This window comes from Carcharodon carcharias, chromosome 22 (assembly GCF_017639515.1).
Source record: "Carcharodon carcharias isolate sCarCar2 chromosome 22, sCarCar2.pri, whole genome shotgun sequence".
Classification (NCBI taxonomy): Eukaryota; Metazoa; Chordata; class Chondrichthyes; order Lamniformes; family Lamnidae; genus Carcharodon; species Carcharodon carcharias.
Genome location: NC_054488.1, coordinates 45930729 through 45956470, shown reverse-complemented (window position 1 = coordinate 45956470; position 25742 = coordinate 45930729). Strand labels below are relative to the sequence as shown.

General features: G+C 38.1%; 1 protein-coding gene across 1 annotated transcript in view; it reads right to left on the bottom strand.

Annotated features, from left to right (window-relative positions):
- Positions 1 to 2009: 2009 nt before the first annotated feature.
- gna13a (guanine nucleotide binding protein (G protein), alpha 13a) overlaps positions 2010 to 25742 on the bottom strand; it is a 66176-nt gene continuing 42443 nt past the window's right edge. Inside the window, exon 3 of the mRNA XM_041216718.1 lies at positions 2010 to 11723. Coding sequence (XP_041072652.1) covers positions 11151 to 11723 — 573 coding nt within the window. The 3' untranslated portion in view covers positions 2010 to 11150. The remainder of the gene's footprint in view (positions 11724 to 25742) is intronic.

Here is a 25742-nt window from a genome sequence, read left to right as displayed (position 1 = left end):
GGGATCAATGATGGAGCCTCAACTATTTACACTCCAAATGTAATGTAGCCAAATTTGTTAATAAAACAAAGATAGGTAGGAAAGCAAGTTAAACAGAGGATACAAAGAGTCTGCAAAGGGATATAGGTAGGTTAACTGAGTGGGCAAAAAAACTAGCAAATGAAGTATAATTTGGGAAAATATGAGGCTGTTCACCTTGGCAGGAATAGAAAAGCAGAGTATTATTTAAGTTGGGAGAGACTGCAGAATGCTCCTGTACAAAGGGACCCAGGTGTCCTTTTACATGAATCTCAAAGTCAGCATGCAGGTACATCAAGTAATTAAGGAGGCAAACAGAATGTTGGCCTTTATTGGCAAGGGGGATGGAGTATAAAAGTAGGGAAGTCTTGTTAAAACTGTACAGGGCATTGGTGATACTGTATCTGGAGTACCATGTACAGTTTTGCTCTGCTTATTAAGGCAGGGCATACTTGCATTGGAGGCAGTTCGGAGAAGATCCACTGGGTTGGGACTAAGGAGTCGTCGTATAAGGAAATGTTGGGCCTATACTCATTGGAGTTTAGAAGAATCAGAGGTGATAATATTAAAACATAAGATTCTAAGGGCTGAAAGGATGTTTCCCCTCATGGGAGAATCTAGAACTAGGGGAGGCACAGTTTCAAAATAAAGGCTCTCCCCATTTAAGGAGGGGGAGGAATTTTTCCTTTCAGGGGTCTTTGGTTTGGAATTATCTTTCCCAGCGAGCAGTGGAGACTGGGTCATTGAATATATTCAAGTTGAATTAGACAGATTTTTGATTGACTGGACAGTCAAAGGTTATTGGGGGCAGACAGAAAAGTGGAGTTAAGGCCACAATCAGATCAGTCACGATCTTATTGACTGGCAGATATTCACAAGAATGATCCCAAGGAAGAGGAACTTCAGTTACACTGATAGATTGGAGAAGTTGGGGCTGTTTTCCTTGGAGAAAAGATTGAGAAGAGATTTGATAGAGGCAAATTCATGAGGGTTCCGGACAGGGCAGTCAGGGAAAAACTATTCCCATCAGTGAAAGAATCGAGAACCAGAGGGCACAGATTTAGGGTAATTGGCAAAAGCAATGGCGACACAAGAAAACATTTTTTTTTACGTAGTGAGTGATTAGGATCTGGAATGCACTACCAAGAGCATTCAAGGGGGAATTGCATTGTTATCTGAAAAGGATGAATGTGTAGGGCTACAGGGAGAAGACTGGGGAGTGGCACTAGGTAAATTGCTCTTAAGGAGAGCCGACACAGACACAACAAGCCAAATGGCTTCCTTCTGTGCTGTCACAATTCCGATATGCCTCTTGCTCATGTCCCATATGGTGGAGGTTACAGATTTTGGGAGATCCTGTAAAAAGGTGTTGTAGCAAGTTGCTGCAGTGCATCTTGTAGATAATAGACACCACAGCCATGTTTGCACTGATGGTGGAGGGATTGAAAAATTGAGGTGGTGGCTGGGGTACAGATCATGCTTCGCCCATGCTTCTGAGTGTGGTTGGGAGAACCCTTCACACTTCTGACGTACGCCTTGTAGGAAATGAAAAAGCTTTGGCAAGTCAATTGGTGAGTCACTCGCCACAAAATCCCTCCCTCTGACTCTTGTAGCTACTCTAATTTTGAGGCTGGCCCGGTCAAGTTTCTGGTCAATGGTGACCCTTAAGTTATTAATAGAGGGGGGATTTAATGATGGGGATGTTATTAAATGTCAAAGGGAGGTGCTCTGGATGTATGAGAAATGGGCCAAATGGCCTTTTCAATGCCTAATTATTGTAACTTTAGTTAACAATCAAGGACAGCCTCTTATTGATACCAAAGAAAAAGCTCAATTAGGATTAGTTCCTTTTGAACTCAACATGGTTTCCAATGGAAATCATGATCAATCAATATACAGAAGCCTTCCCTTCTCTCCATCTCGACACACACTAGTATAAGCGACCTTATGCTGTGAAATACATGCACCCATACAAAACCAAAAGACGATCAGAAGTTGTAAATGTGTTTAATACACGTCAGTAAATTTATACAAGGCATTATTGGCTGCAAAGACACTTTCTGCATTGTATGTACAGAGCAATATACAAATACAGTATAATGGGAACAGCATCACTATTAGTAACTAAAGCATTAAACCAAAACAAGCAACGTACTCTCAGCTTTCCAATCTGAATAATTTACTGTCATTTCTGAACAAAAGAAAATATACAACAAAGTAAAAGCAAAATGATGTAAAGGATTTAGTCCATTTCCCCCAAATCCATGAAGATGCGTTTATATAAAACCACAACAATTTTCCTATACAATACTTTTAAATGAACAGTTAAAATGATACTTTTAGCTAAAGCACTGTTTAACTAGTTTTGCTGCTTTTTAACCATGATTGTTGAACTAATCCCTGTGCCAAGAGCAGATTTTCCACAAATTCAATGCTGTTGCTCGAAATATTTTCAATTCAAGTAATGCCACTGAAATTATCAAGGGATAGATAAGAATTCAACTCAACTAATGGAGTCTATTGTACAGGCGGTTGTAAAAATGTGCATGCTTCTAAAATTTAATAAATTTTAATAATTTAATTTAAAATCTAATAAATTTTATACACAAAGCAGTATGACCATGTAGGCACACATCAAAACGTACAGAAAGCCTATGAATTCTTCCAGTCGGAGTCACAACTGAAAAACATGGTGTGATTGCTTTATCCCAGACATTATACATCATATTTGAACCAACTCAATTCATTCATACCAAATTTTAATTGAATACTACGCCAATTGTGCTTCAAAGACATTAATGGATGAAGATATGAATTACTAGACACACCAGAAATTATTATAAGGGCTTTTATAACTGGGGAAATTGCCAGGTATAGGAATGCAGACCTAGTTATAAAGGGCTGTAGCCAAATAAATGCTCTTTTAGGGGCTAAAACAAAAAAATGTCCTTAACCTTCCTCTGCTTATCTTATTGTTCCTGTCAATCTAGATGATTTTTTCCAGCTATTTTAATGGGTGCTGTTAAAGTATGTAAAATTCAGGTAGTTTCTGGTACTATGAGAGGCCAATACAGTGTTTTAAACCATTAAGTTTGGCAATATACAAGCAATGCACAATTTAAGGTAAGAAGTTTCTCATCAAAACAATGCAATCTTTCCCTCCAACGCAACCAAGAATTCAGATCCCAGTTTACTTACTAACAGAATACCAAGGGACTAAGCAGATGTCTTAAAATAAAACCTTTTTCATACAGAGTAACATATATATTGAATACTTCTAGTTATCTATACCATCTCATTTACAAAACACATTTAAGTATGGAGGAACCTCCCTTGTGTGTCCTGAATAAAGGCACTATCTGGTGTAGCATTAAATCAGAGGCTTAAAGGTCCCAGGTTTCACTCCCAGTCTGTGCTGAGGTATTTGATCTCAGCTGGGGGCTTCATAATTGACTAAAAAAGGAAGAAAAAAAGCCTATGCATCCATGACTGAGGACTAACTTGTGACTTTTGCTGGAAATTGCACATCATGTGATGACAGGAATAAGTTTTAACTGTGATGCTGTCATGGTTGACTAGCCTATTCAAGTCAACAGATGCAAAATGGTTACTTAGCAAGAATGAGGTTTCCAGCATTCAGAAAAACACAAAACAAAACACGACAATTCTGGAAGTCTGAAAAAAGAACAGAAAATCCTGGAAACACTGAGTTAGACAGCCATTGTAGAAGAGAAACAGAGTTAATGTTTGAGGTTGATGACATTTTGCCAGAAAGATTCTAACAAAAGATCACCAAATTGAAATATTCCACAGTTTCTCTCTCCACATATACTGTCTGATCACTAGGTATTTCCAGCATTTCTGTTTTTTATTTAGAAAAATACACATCCTAGCATCTATCAGTATCTAGACAGGAGATACAATTGTGGGGAGGGAAGAGAGAAACAAAAGACAGAGATTAAACAATAGGCCCTTTAGCTATCAAGTTGCTTCTTTTTTGCAGTTTTTTTTATTCTTACCAATTTCAGTGCAGGAAAAAATGAGAATGCCAATTAAAGAGATTAAAATTTCCTTGACAATTCAATAGTTGAATGCATGAATTTTACAAACCAAGCGATCATAACCCTGGAACCACATTCCAGGAACACTAGAGTGTGCAATCTGGTTTAGCCAGGATGCCACTATAGAATAGTCCTCAACATATTTATGCTCACACACGTGTGATCATTAAGGCAGGGTGCCAGAGGGCTGGTGGCATCCATGAAATAGTACCTCAACAAAAATCAGTACCTTCAGAAGGGAAAATCTAAAACACAGGAAAAAAATTCTACAGATGAACAGACTACCATTTCATTGAATGAAACATAGCAACAGCAAGCTGAGCATCGCCCGTGCACAAGTTTCAGCAGCTTCATATGCAACTTATACATTAACCTGCAAACAAACATATACAAGCATTCTCATGTGTTGCCATCTTGGATTTTTCAAACTGGCACCACTTGTAGGTCAGAATTCCATTCTAGAGGGACATAACTTATGAACTCATCCAAACCTGATTCGTTATCTCAAGGCAAGGTAAACAGATACTTCCACAGCTCAATTTCTGCTGCACTTCATGCACATTTTTTTTTTGGTGGGGGCATTTTTGAGTCAGAGTTTAGCTTGTAGACATGAGTGCTCTTTTAAGGCACAACAGGATGCTACATGCAGATTTAGGAACTGATATCATTTTGCATTCGTCTGTTGTGACTTATGAAATTAAATTTTTACATAAGTCGTTTGTTTGGGTTGTCCTTGACAAGGTGCAAGATTTCTACTTTAATGTCTGTAAAATCACCCTGCAACCCAAATGACCTGATACTCTTCTCAAGGTCGTTCAAACTCGAGTGACATTAGCATTTCCATAGATGAAGTAAAATCTACGATATAGCCCTTGACAAAGTAATTGTTTCAAATATAATTCTGTATTTCTATATTACAGTACTCACAGACTGTAGATTCCACAATGTTTTCATTGTTTCATCCAACAAGTTTTCACTGAAAGCAACTTGTACAGTACAGATGCAACATTTCTAAAGATGGTGTTCTCAACCTATACAGAAGTCTACTGAACCTGTTTCTGTAGTTGCTTTATTACAGACTTGTAGACATTGGTTTGTGTATACACAATTTCCCAAACATTACTGAGACACAAATACAGGTGAATTTGCTACTGCTAGTTTATTAAAATGTTAATGGCACTTTGCAATACTGCAGTTAATATATTGGCCTTGCACCACTAAAGATAGAAAAGAATAAACTAAAAGTTCAATTTGGAATTAAATAAAAAAAGTAAAAGCACTAGATTATACAGCAAGCAACTGAGCTTGTTGGTTTAACTCAGTGCTGGTAAAGACGACAAAAGCATAAATACTGCAGATACTAGAATTCTGAAATAAAAACAGAAAATGCTGGAAATGCTTGGCAGGTCAGGCACAAGGAACTTAGCGTCACTGACCCACAAATGCTGCCTAACCTGCCGAGTATTTCCAGCATTTTCTGTTTTTATTTCTGAGGATCAGAATCAGCTTTCTGAAAATAACTATAAACACAATTAGATGTTATATTTAAGATTGTTGTGGTTTATATATATTTCTATATATATTGCAATGTACTGGTATATTAAGATGAGAAAATTAATTTTCTAACCCTTCTAACTTCTCAAGTTTGCTGGAAAAGTGCATTTCATTAATCACTGCATGCAAATACAACAGGAACCTATACAAATAAGCCAAATAATAGAGAACACTCCCAAACAAAATTTCTTTTGATTTGTATAAAATGACAGTGAAGCAAGTCCACATGGAAGTGGCTAAAGTAGGATGCCATCTAGTTACAATCTAGATAAAACTGAGATGGCAAAACAGTTAAATAAATGCTGCTCACTTGTTGATCATCAGTACTTGAACAGAAAAGGAACAGAGGTCTCGGAACAAGAAATAGAAAGCAAATGGAAAAACAAAAAAAGAGTATACAACATGCTGCAAAGGAAATATTACTAAAACAGAAAAGACAAGTGAATTACAGATTAGATACTAGCATGAAGATAGAAATGGACCAGGTTTGGAGCTAGAAAAGGAAAATAAAACACACCTGAATACGAAGAAATTGAAAAGAAAATAAAGAATGCATGCAGGCAGGCTAAAGAGAAATAGCATAATGAGATGCATGAAGTATTGGAGCTGGAAAGAAATCACAAGATTGAGTGTGATGCAGCAGAAAGTGAAATCTTTGACAGATAGAAAGGGATAACAACAGATTGTGAGTGCATAAAAGATGGTAAAATATTGTTTAAAAGGGATGGAGCAACAAATAGATGGATAGAATATAAGTGAACTGTATGATTGTCCAAATTGAGGGAATCCTCAAGATACAGAGGCAAATGAAAGACGAAACATTGTGGTAGAGGTAAAAAATGCTTTGAAATTGATGAGTACAGGAAAAGCTCCTGGCATAGATGAATTAACAGCAAAACATCCAAAAGTCATTGCAGAAACAGAATTAGAAGTGATAAAAGAAACTTGTGATCAAATATATACCAAAGGATACACTCCGAGTGACTCAAGATATTCATTATTCATTAGCTACCCAAGAAACCTAAAGCAATGGAGTGCAATCGTTTTAGATCAAGAAGCTTAATGACTCATCCTACTAAAGTGATCTTGAAAATCGAATAGAAAGAAATAACAATTTAGACAGTCACTAGAAAATGTCTGAATTAATGAAGGGCTCAAAGGAATGTTGTAATCAGAAACAGGCTTCCATAATATGTTTTAAATCAACAGTAAATGAAACATCAAGAATACTAGGCACTCCTATTTTCAAAAAGTGAAACATCTGCTACCCAGTTTCACCATAACATAGGACTAACATCTACTCTGGGAGGTGAAGGTGCAGGACTAAATCTAGTGGCTTCATTAAAAAAGTGTACTTATGTGAAAAACAATAGAAGATGAAAATTGGAATGCAAGTGTTGACTGACTTAATCCTCAATTTCTGGCAAAACCACTTAAAGAACAAACAAGTTGACAGCATTTTTTGGAAATGAAACACAAAATTCAGCAAAAAGTCCACCAGGAAGTCTCTCTACTTCTGCACTTTGTCAGAAGTCATTAGTTGAGGCTCTTACATGTTTGCAAAGAAAACAGGAGGGGGTAAAATGTTTAAGTGTCATGATTCACAAATTAAGCAGCTGCTAACTGGCTACCATAACAGCTTTAACAGAACCACTTGCTTACAATTTATCACATTACAAAAATTAAGGGACACTCAGCTTTTCTGTCTAAAACCAAATAGTCAATCAAATAATGTGTATAGTGCTGGAGGAATCCTTTTTGCAGTTTTCACATGGCTAAGCATGACAGCATGCAAGCAGCAGTGCAATGTAATGCACCACACAATGGCACTCAAAAGATAAATTCCTGTACACTGAACAAAAATTGATTCTGCTCAGAGGAACATATTTCACAAACTTATGACTACAAGTTCACGTTCAAATGTTTTACATCAGGTAAAGATCAGTAGAAAATTAAAAGAACATTCTTGAGTTCCTTACCTTCACTGCCTCACAAACGAATAGATGATTACACTTGCTTACCGAAGGTAACAAAGCTTTCAACAGTCAATTTCATAAAGTTGGTTTGTTGCTGTGGCCTTAACAATAGATAGCACTAGTGTGGAAAGTTGTTTTTCTACAGTGTTAGCACTCCTGAGGAGATAATCTCAACAGAAGGTGCTACAAATGAACACAGCATCCCAGGGTAATGAAAGGGAGAGAAACACCATTACAAATACAGCTGGGTTGGATCCCATTCCTTCAGTGCCCAAAGGTAGACTTAGAGCAGGGGTGTAAGTGTACATGTGACATTGAGAAGAGGATCCAACTCAGCTGCCAGGGCCTTACGGTGTTTACTGTTTCTTCAGATTCACATAAAGTGGCCACATGGAGTAAATATCAGAGACACAGTGGCCCAACACAAGCCCTTAAAAGGTGAGAGAAAATGGAATGTATATTATGTTAGAACATGCATAATTCTAGATTCTTAAGAAAAGCTACAGATAATTCAGTATTTTAACACACATTATTTGTTCAATTTAAGGATTGCTGTAATTGGTTAATGGCACAAGTGATAACTTAAGGTAGCTTGAGCATGTGGTTATTTTGTGATGTCTCAAGATCGGACCAGATGAGAACCTAGTTTCCAGTCCCTTTCCACGCATCTGTAGTAATTAGTGGAAAATTAAGGCTCCTGCATTCTTGTCAGCATAAAATTTCTGCATAGTAGGCACAGTATATTTAGCAAGATATTGTAAAATGCAGTTTGATAATCATATAGACTGTGGTACAGTTACTCCAGTCTCAACAGCCGAATACTTCACAGTACATTATATTAACTTCTGTAGACTATGCCATAACAAGGTATTTTAAAGTAGGAGATACAGCAAAGGTTTCCTTCAGGACGTGGTTCTTCCCAAACCTTTTTCTTCACTGTATACACAGTCACTTAGGGCATTAATGAACATATATTGCTTTTTTTCAATGACCAATACATTTAATAAAATTCTGGAAATACTGCATTAATTCTGTCTTGATAAAGGCTTGGAAGCAATGGAAGAGTTTAACAGACCAATAATAAATTTTGCCTCCAGTTTGTATGAACTTTGTTAACAGACAATTGCAAAATATTTTTCCAAAAAAAGGAGCTACAGGATTCCTTTAGGTGCTGGTGCACACAAATCAGCCATAGGTTTTCTCTTTGCTTCTCATCATACAGAGGACTCCAAATAACTGCAAATTCTGATACAAAAGCAAAAATACTGATGTTGGAAATCTGAAATAAAAAACAAATTCTGATAAGACTTAGCAGGTCAGGCAGCAATTGTGGAGAGAGTAACAGAGTTAATGTTTCAGATTGATGACCTTTCACCAGAAAGGCCATCAGCTTCAAACATTAACTCCACAGATGCTGTCTGACCTGAGCATTTCCTTGAATTTGCTTTTTTAATTCTATATTCTGAATTTCCATTTCAACTCAGTCCCAGCTAGTCTTAGAAATTACTGGAGGCTTAGCATCACTGAATTGGATGGTAACCTTTGACTGAAGCCACTGACAGACAAAACCTGGGTGGAACTGGCTGCGCGGATTGGCATATGCTATAGTGACAAATATTATGCACCAAGTTTGGATAGAAATCAACATTAAACATGACATAAGAACATTTTAAAAATATTTGTAAATTTATAAAACTATTCAAACAGATGTCATTAAGCAACACATTACTATATAACTGTGGCAAGCCTGTTATTTAACAAAGACAGGTAATCGTGTAAAGGCGTGGCACCGAAGGTACACCAGGATTAGAATTTACCACTGTCTGACAGCCCCAATATTAATAGAGGTAACGGTTAAATAAATGCATTACTGCTGAAATAGATTAAGTCAGCACAACAGTTGTTTGAATGAATGCTGCAATTCAGAAACCCACAATTGTGGTGTAGGTCTGGTTCTTTGTAATTTACAATTATCATTTAAAGGTTTCACATGCTAAACCCAATATTACAATTCCTAACTTGTAAAAAAAAGTTAAAAAGAGAATGCTTTGCACTTACATTGTACAATGCTAGATTTAGTCAGGCTTCTGTTAGTAATTATTGACCAATTGAAAAGGGGTTTGCAGATAGTCTAGTGAATTCTAATCCTGAATTCAAACAGGACGTATTTAAAACCAATTATAAAAGTACAACTGTTTAAAAAGCAAGTATCTTATCCATGATCAGCACTGCAAAAATGTATTTTGACATGTTGCAGTTTTTTTAAGAATGTGGAAGCTAATTTATGAACATACGAAATACACCTCATCTTTCAAGAAAGGCAATATTAATCAGATTGCATTATAAATTTAGGAATCATGTTATTACTATTTTAAATAAACAGCAGGGTTATTTCAGCCATAGAGTAATATTAAATCCCTCAGTACCAAGGCAACTTTCTCAGCTACAATTTACATTGAAGAGCTCCTGGGTTCAATTATAATATTGATATTACAATGTAAATTGTATCAATTTACTGGTGCTTTTATCAAAGTGTGATCCACAGGCCACATACACAGCTTTTAATCACGCTTTAATACAACTTTAGTTGAAGTAAGAAGCTTTCATAAAGGAGCCAATGAACATAAGTCATGTTTTAGTAACTTTATAGTAGCACTATATAATAGGTCAGAATATTGGTTTACTACTATAGGTTAGAATCTGACAGGCGGTAAGGCATGTTGTACCTGCACTATTCAATCAAAAGAGTAACTTTTACATTAGGCCACAGATTCCCAAATAATTATGAAGCAATTCTGTGAAATTTGGCATTTATGTACAATTTTGATAAAATACTATGTAAACATTGTAAATGTTATGCAAATACTGTATTAGTTCTGTAAAACTTCCATTAGGGAGAGGTTTCACACACTAAATCCAATATTAACAACCCTAACTTGTACAAATTGTGACTGCTTCACATTTCACTAGGTTATATATGTACCACTCTTTGACTACTGCACCTATCAGTAGCAAACCAAATAGCAATATTTTTAACATTTGAGAAGATTTTGAAAACAATTTGAATGTGACAAAAGTAAATTTCACTCCCAAAGGGACTCTTTATGGCCAAAATGTTGTTAGCCTGCTTCCATAATAGTCAAACATTTTTTTTGAATAAATAATGACTTTTGCTTTGTAATAGCCCTTTTTGTTGGGGAGGGTGGGGATTAAGAGGGAGAGAACAGGTATTAACAAGACACAATCCCCACACTGAACACTGCAGCTTTGCATTTGAATTTTTCACATATCTTCATTTTCGAAGAAACAAAATCGTAAACCATGTCAGGTTGTTGAAGCGTACTCTGGATTAGAATACCCTCAGCAAAACCCAACTTGGAGCAAAAGCAATTGAAAGGCCAAAGTCTGGAAAATAAATTTGGCATTCTTCGGTTAAGCAGTTTAAAGCAGCTGCCTCAAGTTTTTGAAGTATTTGTAACCATAATCACTCTGGTATAAGCTGGTCAGTGCCAGACGTTAAAAGTAACTAAATAAATGGACGTCACTGGAGCATCAGCTGCTTAAGGTTATCATGGAGGATAGTGTCCTTGACATCACGGAAGACCAGGCGAATGTTTTCGGTATTAATGGCGGTGGTGAAGTGATGGTAGAGTGGTTTGTGCTGCTGGTCTCGACGTTTGTCACGAAAGCACTGCACCAGGAACTGTTGGACATCTGAGAGCTCATGGGGGTTTCCCTCATACTGAGAAAAGTAGTCCTTGATGCTAACAGTTCTAACCTTCTCCTCCAACAAGTCCGTCTTGTTAAGGAAAAGAATGATGGAGACATTGCTAAAGACCCTGTTGTTGACTATCGTTTCGAAGATGTTTAGGGACTCACTCAGGCGATTCGTTTGCCGGTCCTCCATGAGCACCTGGTCAAACTCGCTTGATGACACCAGGAACAGAATGGAAGTCACCCCATCAAAGCACTCAAACCAACGCCTTCGTTCCGACCTTTGTCCACCCACGTCCACCATCTTGAAGGGCACATTTTTAATTTCAAAGTCGTATTCATGTATTCCCTTAGTGGGTCTTCGTGCTAGTAGAATGTCCTGTTGTGTTGGAAGATATTCCTAAAGAAGAAAACAGAGTTGAATTAATATATTGGGTCCAGATGGTACAGTTTTAGACAGAATCTAACTAATTACTGTACAAACACATTGCATGCCTGGATATAGCATAACTATTATTGCAATTTGCATAATACAGTGAGAAATAAAAGAATCCATTTTATGTCATACCACAGTTCCTGTTTAATGAACACAGCCCATAAATAGATCATAAAACATATAATATTCTTACAACACTGGGAATTTTTAGGCATCCTGTATTGCATGAACTTCAACTCCTGCACCAGTTTTTTGTTAAAAGCAGCTGCACCAGTTATACTTCTTTTTAAAAAAAATTGCTGGTAACAGTAGATCTGTATAGAAAGAGCCACAGGCACAGTCCACGTGTTAGTCTGACAATGTCATTCTTCTAACTCTAAATGTAATCACCAAACTATATACTCTTAAGAAATTTGATGGCAAGGTGAAGAAGTTAATTAATACACTCCACTGCTCAAGGAGAAGAAATAAACTAGCAACTTGGGCCTCAGAGAATCAAAAACAATAACTGGCCACAGCTACTTCAAAAGCTGTGGATGGCCATGATTTTTCATTGGAGGAGGGGAAGGGGAAGAGCAAGGTACAACAGGTAAAACTTTTATTTGTATTACTTTTACTTGGACCTCTCACTTAAAAAAAAATCAAGCATGAATTCCACGGTAAATCATTTACTAGCTTGATTTTAATCTCTAATTATTTATAAAATATCAGTGAAAAATTACGAAAAGCAGAATTCAAGGTCTTCGTGACAGCAATTGGTTAAACAAAGACCATTTTATCAGATCCCCGTTTATTTAGGATTGGCCTACGTCATAACAAGAAAGGATATGCTAATAACTCAGCAATTAAAAACAATCTTACATATGAATTAAGCAGTCTCTTTGCTCATCCACAAAGCAACACCATCGGGTACTTATATCCTCATATTTCAGTTTGAAATTTGGGAGATTGATAACAGTGAGCTTTTACACCATTAATCCATCTTTCTGCTACCAATTTCATACTCATAATATGCTTAAGGTGGGTCTACAAAGTCTGTTGCTAAAATAGGCCTTAGCAGGATAAACAGCAGAGTAGTGGTACCCAAAATCCAACCCAAAACATTGCCAATATAGAAATGCTTTTTACCTACCTGTCAAAAGACAACTGGTTGCCAGTTAATGGACAATATCATGTCAGTGTTTGACAAATATTAAAATGAAGCTATCAATGGGAAAATCACTGAGTTGCATGTTTAAATAATGCAACACAAGCTTCTACTAGCAGATAACGTGACAGCTCCTATGACCTAGACTTTGTAGGATCCTAATCTTAGTGCCACATCATTTATAATTATCTGTAAGGGTTGGTTTTGTAGTATCACATTTTATTACAAATCTCTAAATTTAATAGCCATGAGTTACAAACAAGCTGTTTGATGCAATTACTAATTTTCCATTTACTTCATCATGATGGCAGCTCACCCATTAAAGATGGCAAAGCAACAATGTAAGCTAGGCAACTTTGCCAAAACTAAAACACTGCATAGCACTAAAATGGCTAATTTTGGTTTCTGCTTCCAGTAGTAACTTTGCTGTAAGAAGCAGCCATTTTTTTGGGCCACTGCGAGGTGGGAATGACTAGACAACCTATTCCTTTCTTTAATAAAAGCAAAAAACTGCGGATGCTGGAAATCCAAAACAAAAATAAAAACTCAGCAGGTCTGGCAGCATCTGCGGAGAGGAACACAGTTAATGTTTCAAGTCCGTATGACTCTTCGACAGAACTATTCTGTTCTTTAACTTCCAAAGTTCTACACCTCATCTAGATATAACAGACTTGCATGGATATAGAACTTTCCACTAACTCAGGATGCCCCAAAGCATTTCAGCCAACTTAGCACTTCTGAAGTGTAGTCACTATTGTAATATAGGAAAACACAACAGCCATTTTGCACACATCATGGTTGCATAAAAAGCAATGAGATAAATGACCAGATAATTTGTTCTTGGTCGTGCTAATTGAGGGATAAATGACTGCCAGGGCACATACTTTTAAAGATTTTAAAAAGTAGCATTCAACAATCCATCTAACCCAAAACTGCTTTTGCATTTACCCCTCGTTTGTTTTTCCTCTACTTGTTCTCAGATGCAGATGGTAGATGCTCTTGAAAGAAGAGGAGAGAAAAAGAGATAATGCAAGGAGGAATCAGGAATAAAAAAAGCTTCACACCCTCATAAGAAACCTTTCTGAAATGGCTTCACATGCTTTCACGGAGCACGGGAGTTTCACGTGTCTCAAATCCAGCTCTCCAAAAACTGGAGATGTCTGAAAACCAGACATTTTATAGGCTGCCATGTATGAGTTTTAATTCTTATTAGATGGGTAAAATAACATACCAGCTTGTATGGCGGCTTGCCAAACTAGTTTTTGGCTTCATACACTAGTCTTTTCCCACACTCCAAGAGTCCCTTGACCCAACCTGACCTGGCCTGAATCGCCCGACCCAAAAATCTGCAAGATCCAAAATCTGGCACAGACTCTGTTCTGAGGTTGCTTGTTTTGAGACACTGTACCTGTACATTCAAGTGGTTCAAAACTAAATTCAGCTTCAAGTTTTTAAATAATGTTTCAACACTGGAACACTGAAAGCACCAAGGATGCTTTACTACATGGTGCAGCACCCCAAATCCTACTCTGTTGCATGTTAATTGCATGCCTGGCAGGATTTATAATCAGCATATAGCAGCAATTTTTAAAAAATAACTGCCGACAAGATTTCAAACAAAACTACAAAACAAAACCATCAAATAAAAACAGAAACTGCTGGAAACACTCAACTGAACAGGCAGCATCAGCGGAGAAAGGAAGATGGCCGTTCATCAAAATCCCACTCCACAGTAGCTAGTCCATGCATTTATGGTATTTCTGTAATTTGCTGCTAGAATCAATAACTATGGGAAGGAAGAGGTGAGGCAGCTCTAAGAGAAAACTGAGTTTGTATCTTCCTCCAGTCAATTTCGGGAACAGCTGGTAGAAAATAGGTGTATGTTGCCAACAAAAATTTGCAGCTGAAATGCCTGTTAGACAAAACATGATTTGTTGACCATCACACATTACTGTTTTTTTTTGCCAATTTTCTCTATCTCTGATGGCACTGACTTTTGTTGGCATAGTTACATGGTACTGAGTGTACTATGATACCTTGAGCAGTGCCCATTCACCATGCAGGAACAGCAGGGTTCAATGGAAAGCAATAAGCAGTAACCCAATTTTCTTCTCCCTAAACAGGGCTCCTGAGACCAATTGCAGCACCCCAGCTATCCTGGTTGGGGTATATGAATCCAGCATAAACCAAGATAAAACCTGGTCTGTTTGGTTCAGTAATTCAGCACCCTACCATGCTCAGCCATCATGGACAATATAGAAATGTAATGATTTCATATGGTCTTCAAACAAATTCTAACTCAACACTGGTTTTGCTTTTTAGTTTTCTTTCTATTCACTCATGTTCAAGGTCAGGTAGCTCAGTGTTGAGTGCTTGACTCAGGAATAAAAATTAAGTTTGAATCTAAAAGGGTTCATCTTTCTGGTGTAGAAAAATGAACACAGAGCATGACACTTAAAAGACTTTTTATATAGATGGGAAATGTGTTCGCAGGAAGCAGTCATCAGGTATATAAACTTCAACAGAGAACAAGTTAGAAATGGAGTGGTATTTGTGCCAATAATACTGCAAAAAGAAATTTACAAGGTAATGTTCTGTCCTGCAACTTGGTTTTCCATGTTTAAATGTGTACTTTTGCATTGGAATGCAAGCTGGCTACTAGGCTAGTTCATCATGATAATGAGAAAGGCTACAATGTTGGTCGCATTTGGAGTATATGTAACATAATATCTTTATAAGCATTTAACATTAGCAGAACAGGCAGGACTTCTGTTTTTCAGGATTTATCAGTTATAAGTAGGGAAAACAAAACTGCGCTAAGAAGCATGCAGTCTAGGATTACTTGACTTCCCTACAAACAAGTGCCTGGATAGAGATTTGTTAGCTAACAGAGAGTAGGGTAAAATGGGTCATTTTCAAGAGGGCAAGCTGTAACAAGCGGAATGCCACAGGGATCTGTAATGGGGATATTTACAATCAATATCAATGACTTGGATGAAGGAGCTGAACGTATGGTTGCTAAATTTGTTGATGACACAAAGATAGGCAGGTTGTGAAGAGGGCATAAGGAGTCTACAAAAAGAAATAGATAGGTTAAGTGATGGGCAAAAATTTGGAAGATGGAGCATGTGGGAAAATGTGAACTTGCTCACTTTGGGAGAAGAATAGAAAAGCAGTATATTATTTAAATGGCAGAGGGATCTGGGTGCCCTGGCGCATGAATCACAAAAAGTTAGTATGCACGTACAGCAAGTGATTGGGAAGGCAAATAGAACGCTGTCACTTATTGCAAGGGGAATGGAATATATTAGTAGGGAAGTTTCACTGTAGCTGTAGAGGGCCTTGGTGAGACTACTTCTGGAGTACTGCATATGGTTTTGGTCTCAATTTGAAAAAAGATACAATTGCATTAGCAGTTCAGAAAAGGTTCAATGGACTGATTCCTGGGAATTATCTTATAAGGGGTTATCTTATAAGGAACCGCTGACAGGTTGGGACTGTATCCATTGAAGAATAAAAGGTGATCTTATTGAAACATAAAAGATTTGGAGGAGACTTGACAAGGTGGATGCTGAGAGAATGTTTCCCCTTATGGCAGTGACTAGAACTAGGGGACACAGTTCAAAAATAGGGCGGGGGGGGGGGGGTTCTCATTTAAGCTGGGGAGCATTTTTTTCTCTCTCTCAGGATCGTGAATCTGTGGAACTCTCTTCCCCAGAGAGTGGTGGAGGAAGGGTCATTGAATATTTTTTAAGGCTGAGTTAAAAGGGAGTCAAAGAGTATGGGGGTAGACAGGAAAGTGGAGGCCACAATCAAATCAGACATCTTATCAAATGGTGGAGCAGGCTTGAAGGGCCGATTGGTCTACTCCTGCTGTGAATTCATATGTATGTATGTCTTTGATCAATAACTCACTGGGCACTACAATACAAACCTATTTAAATGACCACCTGTTGTGCAATACTTTTCTACTCCATCTTGCGACCTGCCCACATCCTCTAACAGACTGTGTCGAGTAAAAGGCAGCCACCAGTTCCTGTTCACACATTTGTAATAGCTGCTGTGCACCATAAACAACTATGCGTTTAACTACATTTAGGCATTCACCTTGAGGTCTATTTGAAAAAGGTAACTTCTTCCAAAAAAAATCTGATATACCTAACATTTCACAAATGACAAAGAGCATGTCAAACATAATAATCTATTAATTACATCAACATTGTTATATAGATTTTAAGAACATAAGAAATAGGAGCCCCTAGAGACTGCTCTGCCATTCAGTAAGATAATGTCTGATCTTCCATCTGAACTTCACTTTCCTGCCCCACCCAATGTGTCTTGATTTCCTTCATGCCTAAAAGTCTATCAATCTCAGTTGTGAATATGCTGTACTCAATAACTGAGTATCCACAGCCCTCTGGAGTACAGAATTTCAAAGATTCACAACCCTAAGTAGTCAACCCCTTACCCTGAGACTATGGTTTCTAGTTCTAGGCTCCTCTCCAGCCGGGGAAACAGTTTCAGTACCGGGCATTTTGATTTCTCACTCTGTCCAAATAAGCATTGTGACAATGTAGTCAGATCAAAACTAGGTTATCCAACTGTTAGGTTAATGCCTTGCTGTATAGTACAGTACTAAAGTTCAAAAATCACCTCAAAAATAGCTTCTGCACCAACTTTAAGCACACAAAAGCGATGGTTCTGTAACCATGACAAATTCAGACTACCAAAGAAAATGGATATCGGTCCAAACCATGAAGGTTATCAGACACAAGAAATATGCAATTTAAACTTTGCAAAGAATAGGCTGTTATTCAAAACTGTATCATATCTTTGTGTCAGTGAAGGACTCTTATTTGTTTAAGCTTTTGTTTTAGAAGCAAATGCAGGACAAACATAGTTCGGAACATGAAGCTCATTCACATGCAAATACATGCAGTACTTTTAACAAGAGATTTATTGACAGCAGCTTCCTGCAGAGTACTGGCATAGATAACATAACATTTCTAACTGATTTAACTGAGTATACAACTAATCAAACATTTATCTGGAGGCAGAAAATTCCTCTTTTAAGAGCCAAAGTTCTTCACATCTAATAAATGCACACAATTATAGCAGCAGTGCTGGAGCAAGTTTAATCATCTCACTGGAATCAAGAATCAATAGTATAAACTTGTACCAAACAAAAATGATAGATTTGAGTATTTGGAATTCATCCCAATTTATATATTGGAATAATTTCCACTTGAAATGATTATACATTTAAAGCAGCAGCATGTGTTCCATATTTTAGTTTGCACAGAAGGGTGGATCCAAAGAGCAAAATATGAAAACCAGGTGCAAAATTTGGCCATATACATTTTGTTCAAGTCATGTGTGTGACTTGTAGACATCTAATAATGCAAATATTGACAATTGCAGTTGCTTATAGGGCAAGTTTATGACTTCACTTTGCCAGATGTAGACTTTCACTGATGTTGTGCAAAATCTGCACAACTGATGTGAAAAATTACACTGCGAAGCAGCAAGAAAAGAAACAGCATCCTTGATAGCATCCACACTTCCATTTTATATGCTTTTGATTTGAGATTCTCCATGGAATGAGGGAAAGAAAATAGATTCCTTTCTAATCAAGTAGAACAGAACAACATGCTATAATGGCACAAATAAGTTGATCTAAAAAGAGGTAGACTGTGGGTGGAATCTACATCATAAAACAGTAATCTATGAATATTAAAACAAACTACATTTTTGCAACTGGCTACCCAAGGGCTCTGACAACAATGATCATTTCTTGTGCTGCAGTCAAATTCAGTGCACAGTTTAGAATCAAAACATGTAGTTTTACAAAATTAACATCTTGAATTGTATTATTGATTTGATGCCTATGATTTCCTCTCCATGGTTTAATTTACAAAGGCAACATAATTACATGAAACATAAAATTTGATTCCTGATTTAACCAGGGTGGCAACAGTACAATTGGCTTCAGTATCCAGCACTAGGGAAGTGAAAGAAAAATAGAAAATAAGCCAGGCCTTCTGTTTCTGATTGTAATTCTGTGATCGCACCAGAGAGGGTACAGAGGGGAGTTACAACGATGTTGCCAGGAATAGAGAGTTTTAGCTGTAAGATTGGATAGATTGGAGGTTATTTTCTTTGGAACAGAGAAGGCTGAAGGGAAATTTAATTGAATGTATAAAATTATAAGGGGCCTAGATATAACGGACAGGAAGGAACTATTTCCGTTAAAAATGTCAATAACCAGCGGGTATGCTTCCAATTCACATTTTTTCACTGCTTTTCGTCACCATTTTTGCACACATTCTTTTTGTGTCTTTTTTGTCTTTCAGTGGACTTAAAAGATGCCAGGCACTAAGAAAGATAGCAGGGGACTTCTCACTTGATTGAATCTGACCAAAATGCTCACTGAATATTTGTGATCTACCTGGGGGTACAGAGTCAGTTATGGATACGCATAGTCACCCTTGTCTGAGGTTTGAGAACTATCCAGTCATAATTCACAAGGTCAGAATGTGAATGAGCAGAATTTCAAGGGTGCTGGTGAGCATTTATTTTCCCACACTGGCTCCTTCATCAGACTGGTGATCCCAGGCAAAGTGCTTTGTGAAACACATACACTGTGAAAATACACCACTTACTGAAATTTAACATTTTAGCTATCACAGTATCTTTACAGTCCATTCGGCCTTTCAAGTCTGCACTGGCTCTCAAAGAGCATTCCACGTAGTCCCATTCCCCTGCCTTATCCCCATAACCTTGCACATTCTCTCTTTTCAGGTAGCAAGCCAATTCCCTTATGAATACCTCGATTGAAACTGCCTCCACCACCCTTTCAGTAATTTTATTCCAGACTCCAACCACCCTATGGGTGAAAAAATTTACCTCATCACATTTACCCCTTTTGCCAATTATTTTGAATCTGTGCCCTCTAGTTCTTGATGTTCCCTTGAGTGGGAATAGTTTCTCACTATTTACCCTGTCCATACCCCTCAGGATCTTGAATACCTCTACCAAGTCTCCTCTCAGCCTTCTTTTCTCCAAGGAAAATAGTCCAACTTCTCTATTCTCATAGCTACAGTTCTTCACCCCTGGGATTATTCTTGTTATTCTTATTCTTACTCCTTACTCTTGTACTCAATGCCCTTATTAATAAAGCCTAAGATACTATATGCTTTATTAACTGCTCTCTCAACATGCCCTGTCATCTTCAATTACCTATGTATACCCAGAGGTCCCTCAGTTCCTGCATCTGCTTGAGAGGCTCTCACTTTATTTTATACTGTCTCACCATATCCTTCCTGCCAAAATGAACCAACTCACACTTCTCTACATTGAACTTCATCTGCCATTGGCCTGCCCAGTCCTTCCCATTAGACGAATATAGTGAGTGGATGATCAACTGTAGGGGAATAGTTCAGAAGTAACACATAGAAATACCTTTGAGTAACTTCACATCCATATCTTTTTTGTTTGGGAGCCTATCATTGGTAGTTTTGCATCTTTTTCTGTAATTCAAAACTTTGAAATAGCTGTATTGGACAAATCAGTTTAAAACATTTCTCTTTAGTGTTTGCCATTAATCTATAAACATGAGACGCTCACAACCATGAACAGACATAGCTTTTAAAAGTTGCAAATATTAATCAGAATTGTTATACTTTCAGTTTACAAATAGTGGAAAATAGTTGACAGTTGATTCATTTGCCATTAACAGGAGGAAGTCTTTGGTATGATATTTTATTCTACATTTAAAGTTTGTCCTTAAAATGTGAATCCCAAAAGATCAAAGTGCCTTTTAAGGTGTTTTGTCTTTCAATATTTTAAAATCTGCAAAGCATAAATGCATGTCATAGGATCTTTCCTAAGTGTGGATAATCTCCATTATAATAAAGGTAAAATATTGCGGATGCTGGAAATTTGAAATGAAAAAAAATGCCAGAAAAACTCAGGTCTGAAAGCATCTGTGCCGAGAGATAGAGAGATAACGTTTTGAGTCCTTATGACTCTTCTTCAGATCTGTGGATAATCTCCAATTCTTCTTCGTACCAAGCCACACCAATGAGACATGGGAGTCAGGACCTCAAGCCTAATTCACGATAAATCATCTAGATCTTCTTCAGAACACAAGTTCAGACAACGTTCAAGGAAAGAAACAAGGATTTATGCAAATCAGCCCCAAAATGAAAAGTTTGAGGCGTCTCATGGCCACGAAAGGCATTGTATTAGTGTAGGTCTTTGTTTCTTTATAATGGGTAAATATCACAACACATCAAGGGTTATATTAAGGAGACTCCTGAAAAATTGCCAAATTAAGTTAAAAGTGGTTCAGATTTATATTAATTCCACTAACTTGGCAAAATAGACAACTAACCAACAAAATCAGTATTTGCTCACTTAAAAAACCACTGTCACAGAAAGAATTTAGGAACTGTAATGTAGATAACAAATAAAACCGCTAATTTTAGGTAAACATCATTTGTCTAATAGCAGCCTAATCTGAGTGAGACTCAAAAATGTCACGTGGTCACCAATTTGGTGCACCAAAACTATCAGAAACAGGAGTGGAAGAAAATAATGCAATAAGATGTTGGCACAAAAGTACACAAAGTTGAGAAAAATTATAATGAAACTTACACAAAGAACCAACTCCACCTGCTAATCTACTTTCAAGAAACTTCATACGAGGATATTCATTCATGGGATTTGGTTGTCGCTGGCTAGGCCAACATTTATTCCCCATCCCTAATTGTCCTTGAGGTGGTGGTGGTGAGTTGCTTTCTTGAACTGCTGCAATCTATGTGGTGCAGGTACACCCACAGTGCTGTTAGGGAGCGAGTTCCAGGGCTTTGACCCAGTGACAGTGAAGGGAACGGCGATACATTTCCATCAGGATGGTGAGTGGCTTGGAGGGGAACTTGCAGATGGTGGCGTTTCCATGTGTCTGCTGCCTTTGCCCTTCTAGATAGTGGCAGTCGTGGGCCTGGAAAGTACAATCTAAAGAGCCTTGGTGAGTTCCTGCAGCGTGTCTTGTAAATGGTGATGAATGTATGTGGATGTGGGGCCAATCAAGAGGGCTGCTTTGTCCTGGATGGCATCAAGCTTCTTGAGTGTTGTAGGAGCTGCACTCATCCAAGCAATTGGAAAGTATTCCATCAGACTCCTGGCCTGTGCCTTGTAGATGGTGGACAGGCCTTGGGGAGTCAGGAGGTGAGTTACTTGCTGCAGAATTCCTAGCCTCTGACCTGCACTTTTAGCCAAAGTGTTTATTTGATAGACTGTCCACCAATATCCATTACAAGCCTACTGACTCCCACAGCTACCTCGACTACAGCTCCTCACACCCTGCTTCCTGTAAGGACTCCATCCCATTCTCTCAGTTCCTTCGCCTCCGTTGTATCTGTTCTGACGATGCTACCTTCAAAAACAGTTCCTCTGACATTTCCTCCTTCTTCCTTAACCGAGGTTTTCCACCCACGGTCGTTGACAGGGCCCTCAACCGTGTCCGGCCCATCTCCCGCGCATCCGCCCTCACGCCTTCTCCTCCCTCCCAGAAACATGATAGGGTCCCCCTTGTCCTCACTTATCACCCCACCAGCCTCCGCATTCAAAGGATCATCTTCCGCCATTTCCGCCAACTCCAGCATGATGCCACCACCAAACACATCTTCCCTTCACCCCACCCAGCGGCATTCCGTAGGGATCATTCCCTCCGGGACACCCTGGTCCACTCCTCCATCACCCCCTACTCCTCAACCCCCTCCTATGGCACCTCCCCATGCCCACGCAAAAGATGTAACACCTGCCCCTTCACTTCCTCTCTCCTCACCGTCCAAGGGCCCAAACACTCCTTTCAAGTGAAGCAGCATTTCACTTGCATTTCCCCCAATTTAGTCTACTGCATTCGGTGCTCCCAATGCGGTCTCCTCTACATTGGAGAGACCAAACGTAAACTGGGCGACCACTTTGCAGAACACCTGCGGTCTGTCCGCAAGAATGACCCAAACCTCCCTGTCACTTGCCATTTTAACACTCCACCCTGCTCTCTTGCCTACATGTCTGTCCTTGGCTTGCTGCATTGTTCCAGTGAAGCCCAACGCAAACTGGAGGAACAGCACCTCATCTTCCGACTAGGCACTTTACAGCCTTCCGGACTGAATATTGAATTCAACAACTTTAGGTCTTGAACTCACTCCTCCCATCCCTACCCACTTTCTGTTTCTTCCCCCTTATTGTTTTTTCCAATAATTTATATAGAATTTTCTTTTCCCACCTATTTCCATTATTTTTAAATCTTTTATCCCCCCCCCACCCCCACTAGAGCTATAACTTGAGTGTCCTACCATCCATTCTTAATTAGCACATTCGTTTAGATATCACCAACTTCAACACCTCTGTGTTCCTTCGTCTGTGACATCTTTTGATTATCTGCTCCTATCACTGCTTGCTTGTCCCTACAACCACACCACCCCCTCCACTTCTCTCCCCCACCCAACACCCCCACCAACACACCTTAAACCAGCTTATATTTCACCCCTCTCCTTGGATTCAACCAGTTCTGCTGAAGGGTCATAAGGACTCGAAACGTCAACTCTTTTCTTCTCCGCCAATGCTGCCAGAACTGCTGAGTTTTTCCAGGTAATTCTGTTTTTGTTTTGGATTTCCAGCATCCTCAGTTTTTTGTTTTTATCTCTTTAGATCTGATCTGTTGGCTGTGGAATCGCTTAGCTCTGAATATTGCTTGCTGCTGATGCTGTTTGGCACTCAAGCAAGCGGAAAACTGAAAACGGAGGTGAAGAACTGAAAGTGGAGGTGGAAAAGCGAAAGGGTGCAAACGGGTTGGGAGGGTAGTGAGCTATATGATTTCATCTGCCATGGAGAAATCCTGCTCCGAAAGATAGGTTCGATTAATTTTTGTGCGTCCCAAGTTTTTTTTTTATATACGTTTGAATTTTACAATTTTCTCTAACATTATTCTGATTTTGCTGAGTTTGAGATAAAATAATTCATTTTGATTTAACGTGGATACATTTCAGTTTTTAATATCAGGTCAGTGTGCAGCACAAATGTGATGGAGCTCTATTAGGTAGGCCAAGCTAACATTTATTTGAAATACAACGCAGAATTTAAGACGACAGCTTCAGGAGCCTCAAGTCTATCCTTTGAAATGAGCTCTGATCACTACTTGCAAAGTACAGATAAAATAAATATTTTTGTACAATCAGAAAATATTTATCTATCATTGTTATATTCAAATAAACATCTAAAAGACATGTTTTGAACAATTTCTTAAGGGATTATCAGTACAATCAAAATGATCAGGCTTTTTGTTTAAAGTGCAAGCCAGTATCCAATGCAAGGAAGTGCCTGGAAGTTCAATTAAAAACTGTTTTGTGTGTTGCCTGGGATCTCACAACCAGAAATCTTAACTTAAAAATTGGTTATTATTGAAAATTTGTTCCACCTCAAGGATTAATTTTGTTTAAATAGCGAGCCTTTATGTCTTGCCAAAAGGCTGATCACTAATCACTATTAATAATTGGCTCCAGTAATTTCTTTAGCTGTCAATCTTAGCTTGATGGTAATATTCTTGCCTTTGCATCAAAAGATTCTTCATTCAAGACCCAATCCATAGTCTTGACATAGGTACTGATTGGGACTGCTGCACTGTCAGTAGTGCTGCTTTTTGGATGAAACCTTTAAACCAAGGGCTCCTGCCTGGGGAGCAGCGACAGTCAAGTAGAGAGGGTTATATTGTCTACGTACAGTAAGATTCTATACTCATTCCAGCAGATGGTGTAAATTGGAATTTGTACTGATTTTTAACACGTATGGTCAGAATGTGCAAAAGTGTACAGACATGAGAACATGAGTGAGAAAGCTTGAAGTTGAGTTTGCTGATAGATACAAGTCATCTATTTCACCAAATCAGAAAAGTCCAGTTCCTGAAAAGATTACAAAGTTTTGACTCTAACTTTCTTCATGGAAATCTGAGAGATAAATTCAGGACAGCTGTCAGGAAATGTATCTTTTAGCAGTTGGAATATATGTTGAAAAATAAATCAAATACTATATAATCTTGTCAAAATCAGGTTAGAAAATTTGAGTCAAAAAATGCATCAGAGTACCATTGTGCCATATTTAATGAGTTACTAGAACTGTAAAACCATAGTACATGTCTTAGCAGGATGGTTGAAAGTACAATTGCCTTGTTTCTTAATATATGTTAGTGGATTGTATTTACATTTATAATAGTATAGTAAACTGGAGCTGCAACATACATACTACAATACAAGCAAACTCATGCCACAGTTACGTATACAAGTTTCTTCCCTTGGCTATGCAGTTCCAGGTGACATTGAGTGCAAAGGAGGAAAAAAAAGAGACATAACATGAGAGCACAAGAAAATATTCCAGATTGTTTACTTGCCCTATAGATTGGACTTAAACTTCCCTCCCTGTATAAGTGCACCGTATAAAAAACAGAACAAAAAAAAAACAACTAGCAAATAGCACAGCTAGAGACCTGTGAACTAATGGCATGCTGCCCTCAAAGCAAAAAATGATGCTTGGCATGGGGGAATCCAAACTGGGAAAAATGGAACAAAATATCTTGAAAACACCAGGCAACATTATTGTTCATCGATCAAAAGAAACACATGAACTTCACTTTACTATTCATTTAAAACGTTATGTACCCTAAGAAATAGGCACACTATTGTCACCAGACTGGTTGACAGCAATAAATGCCGTAATCCCAATCATGTCAGCATTACAGAGATACGTAACACTGACTGACTTTAATACAAAAAGAA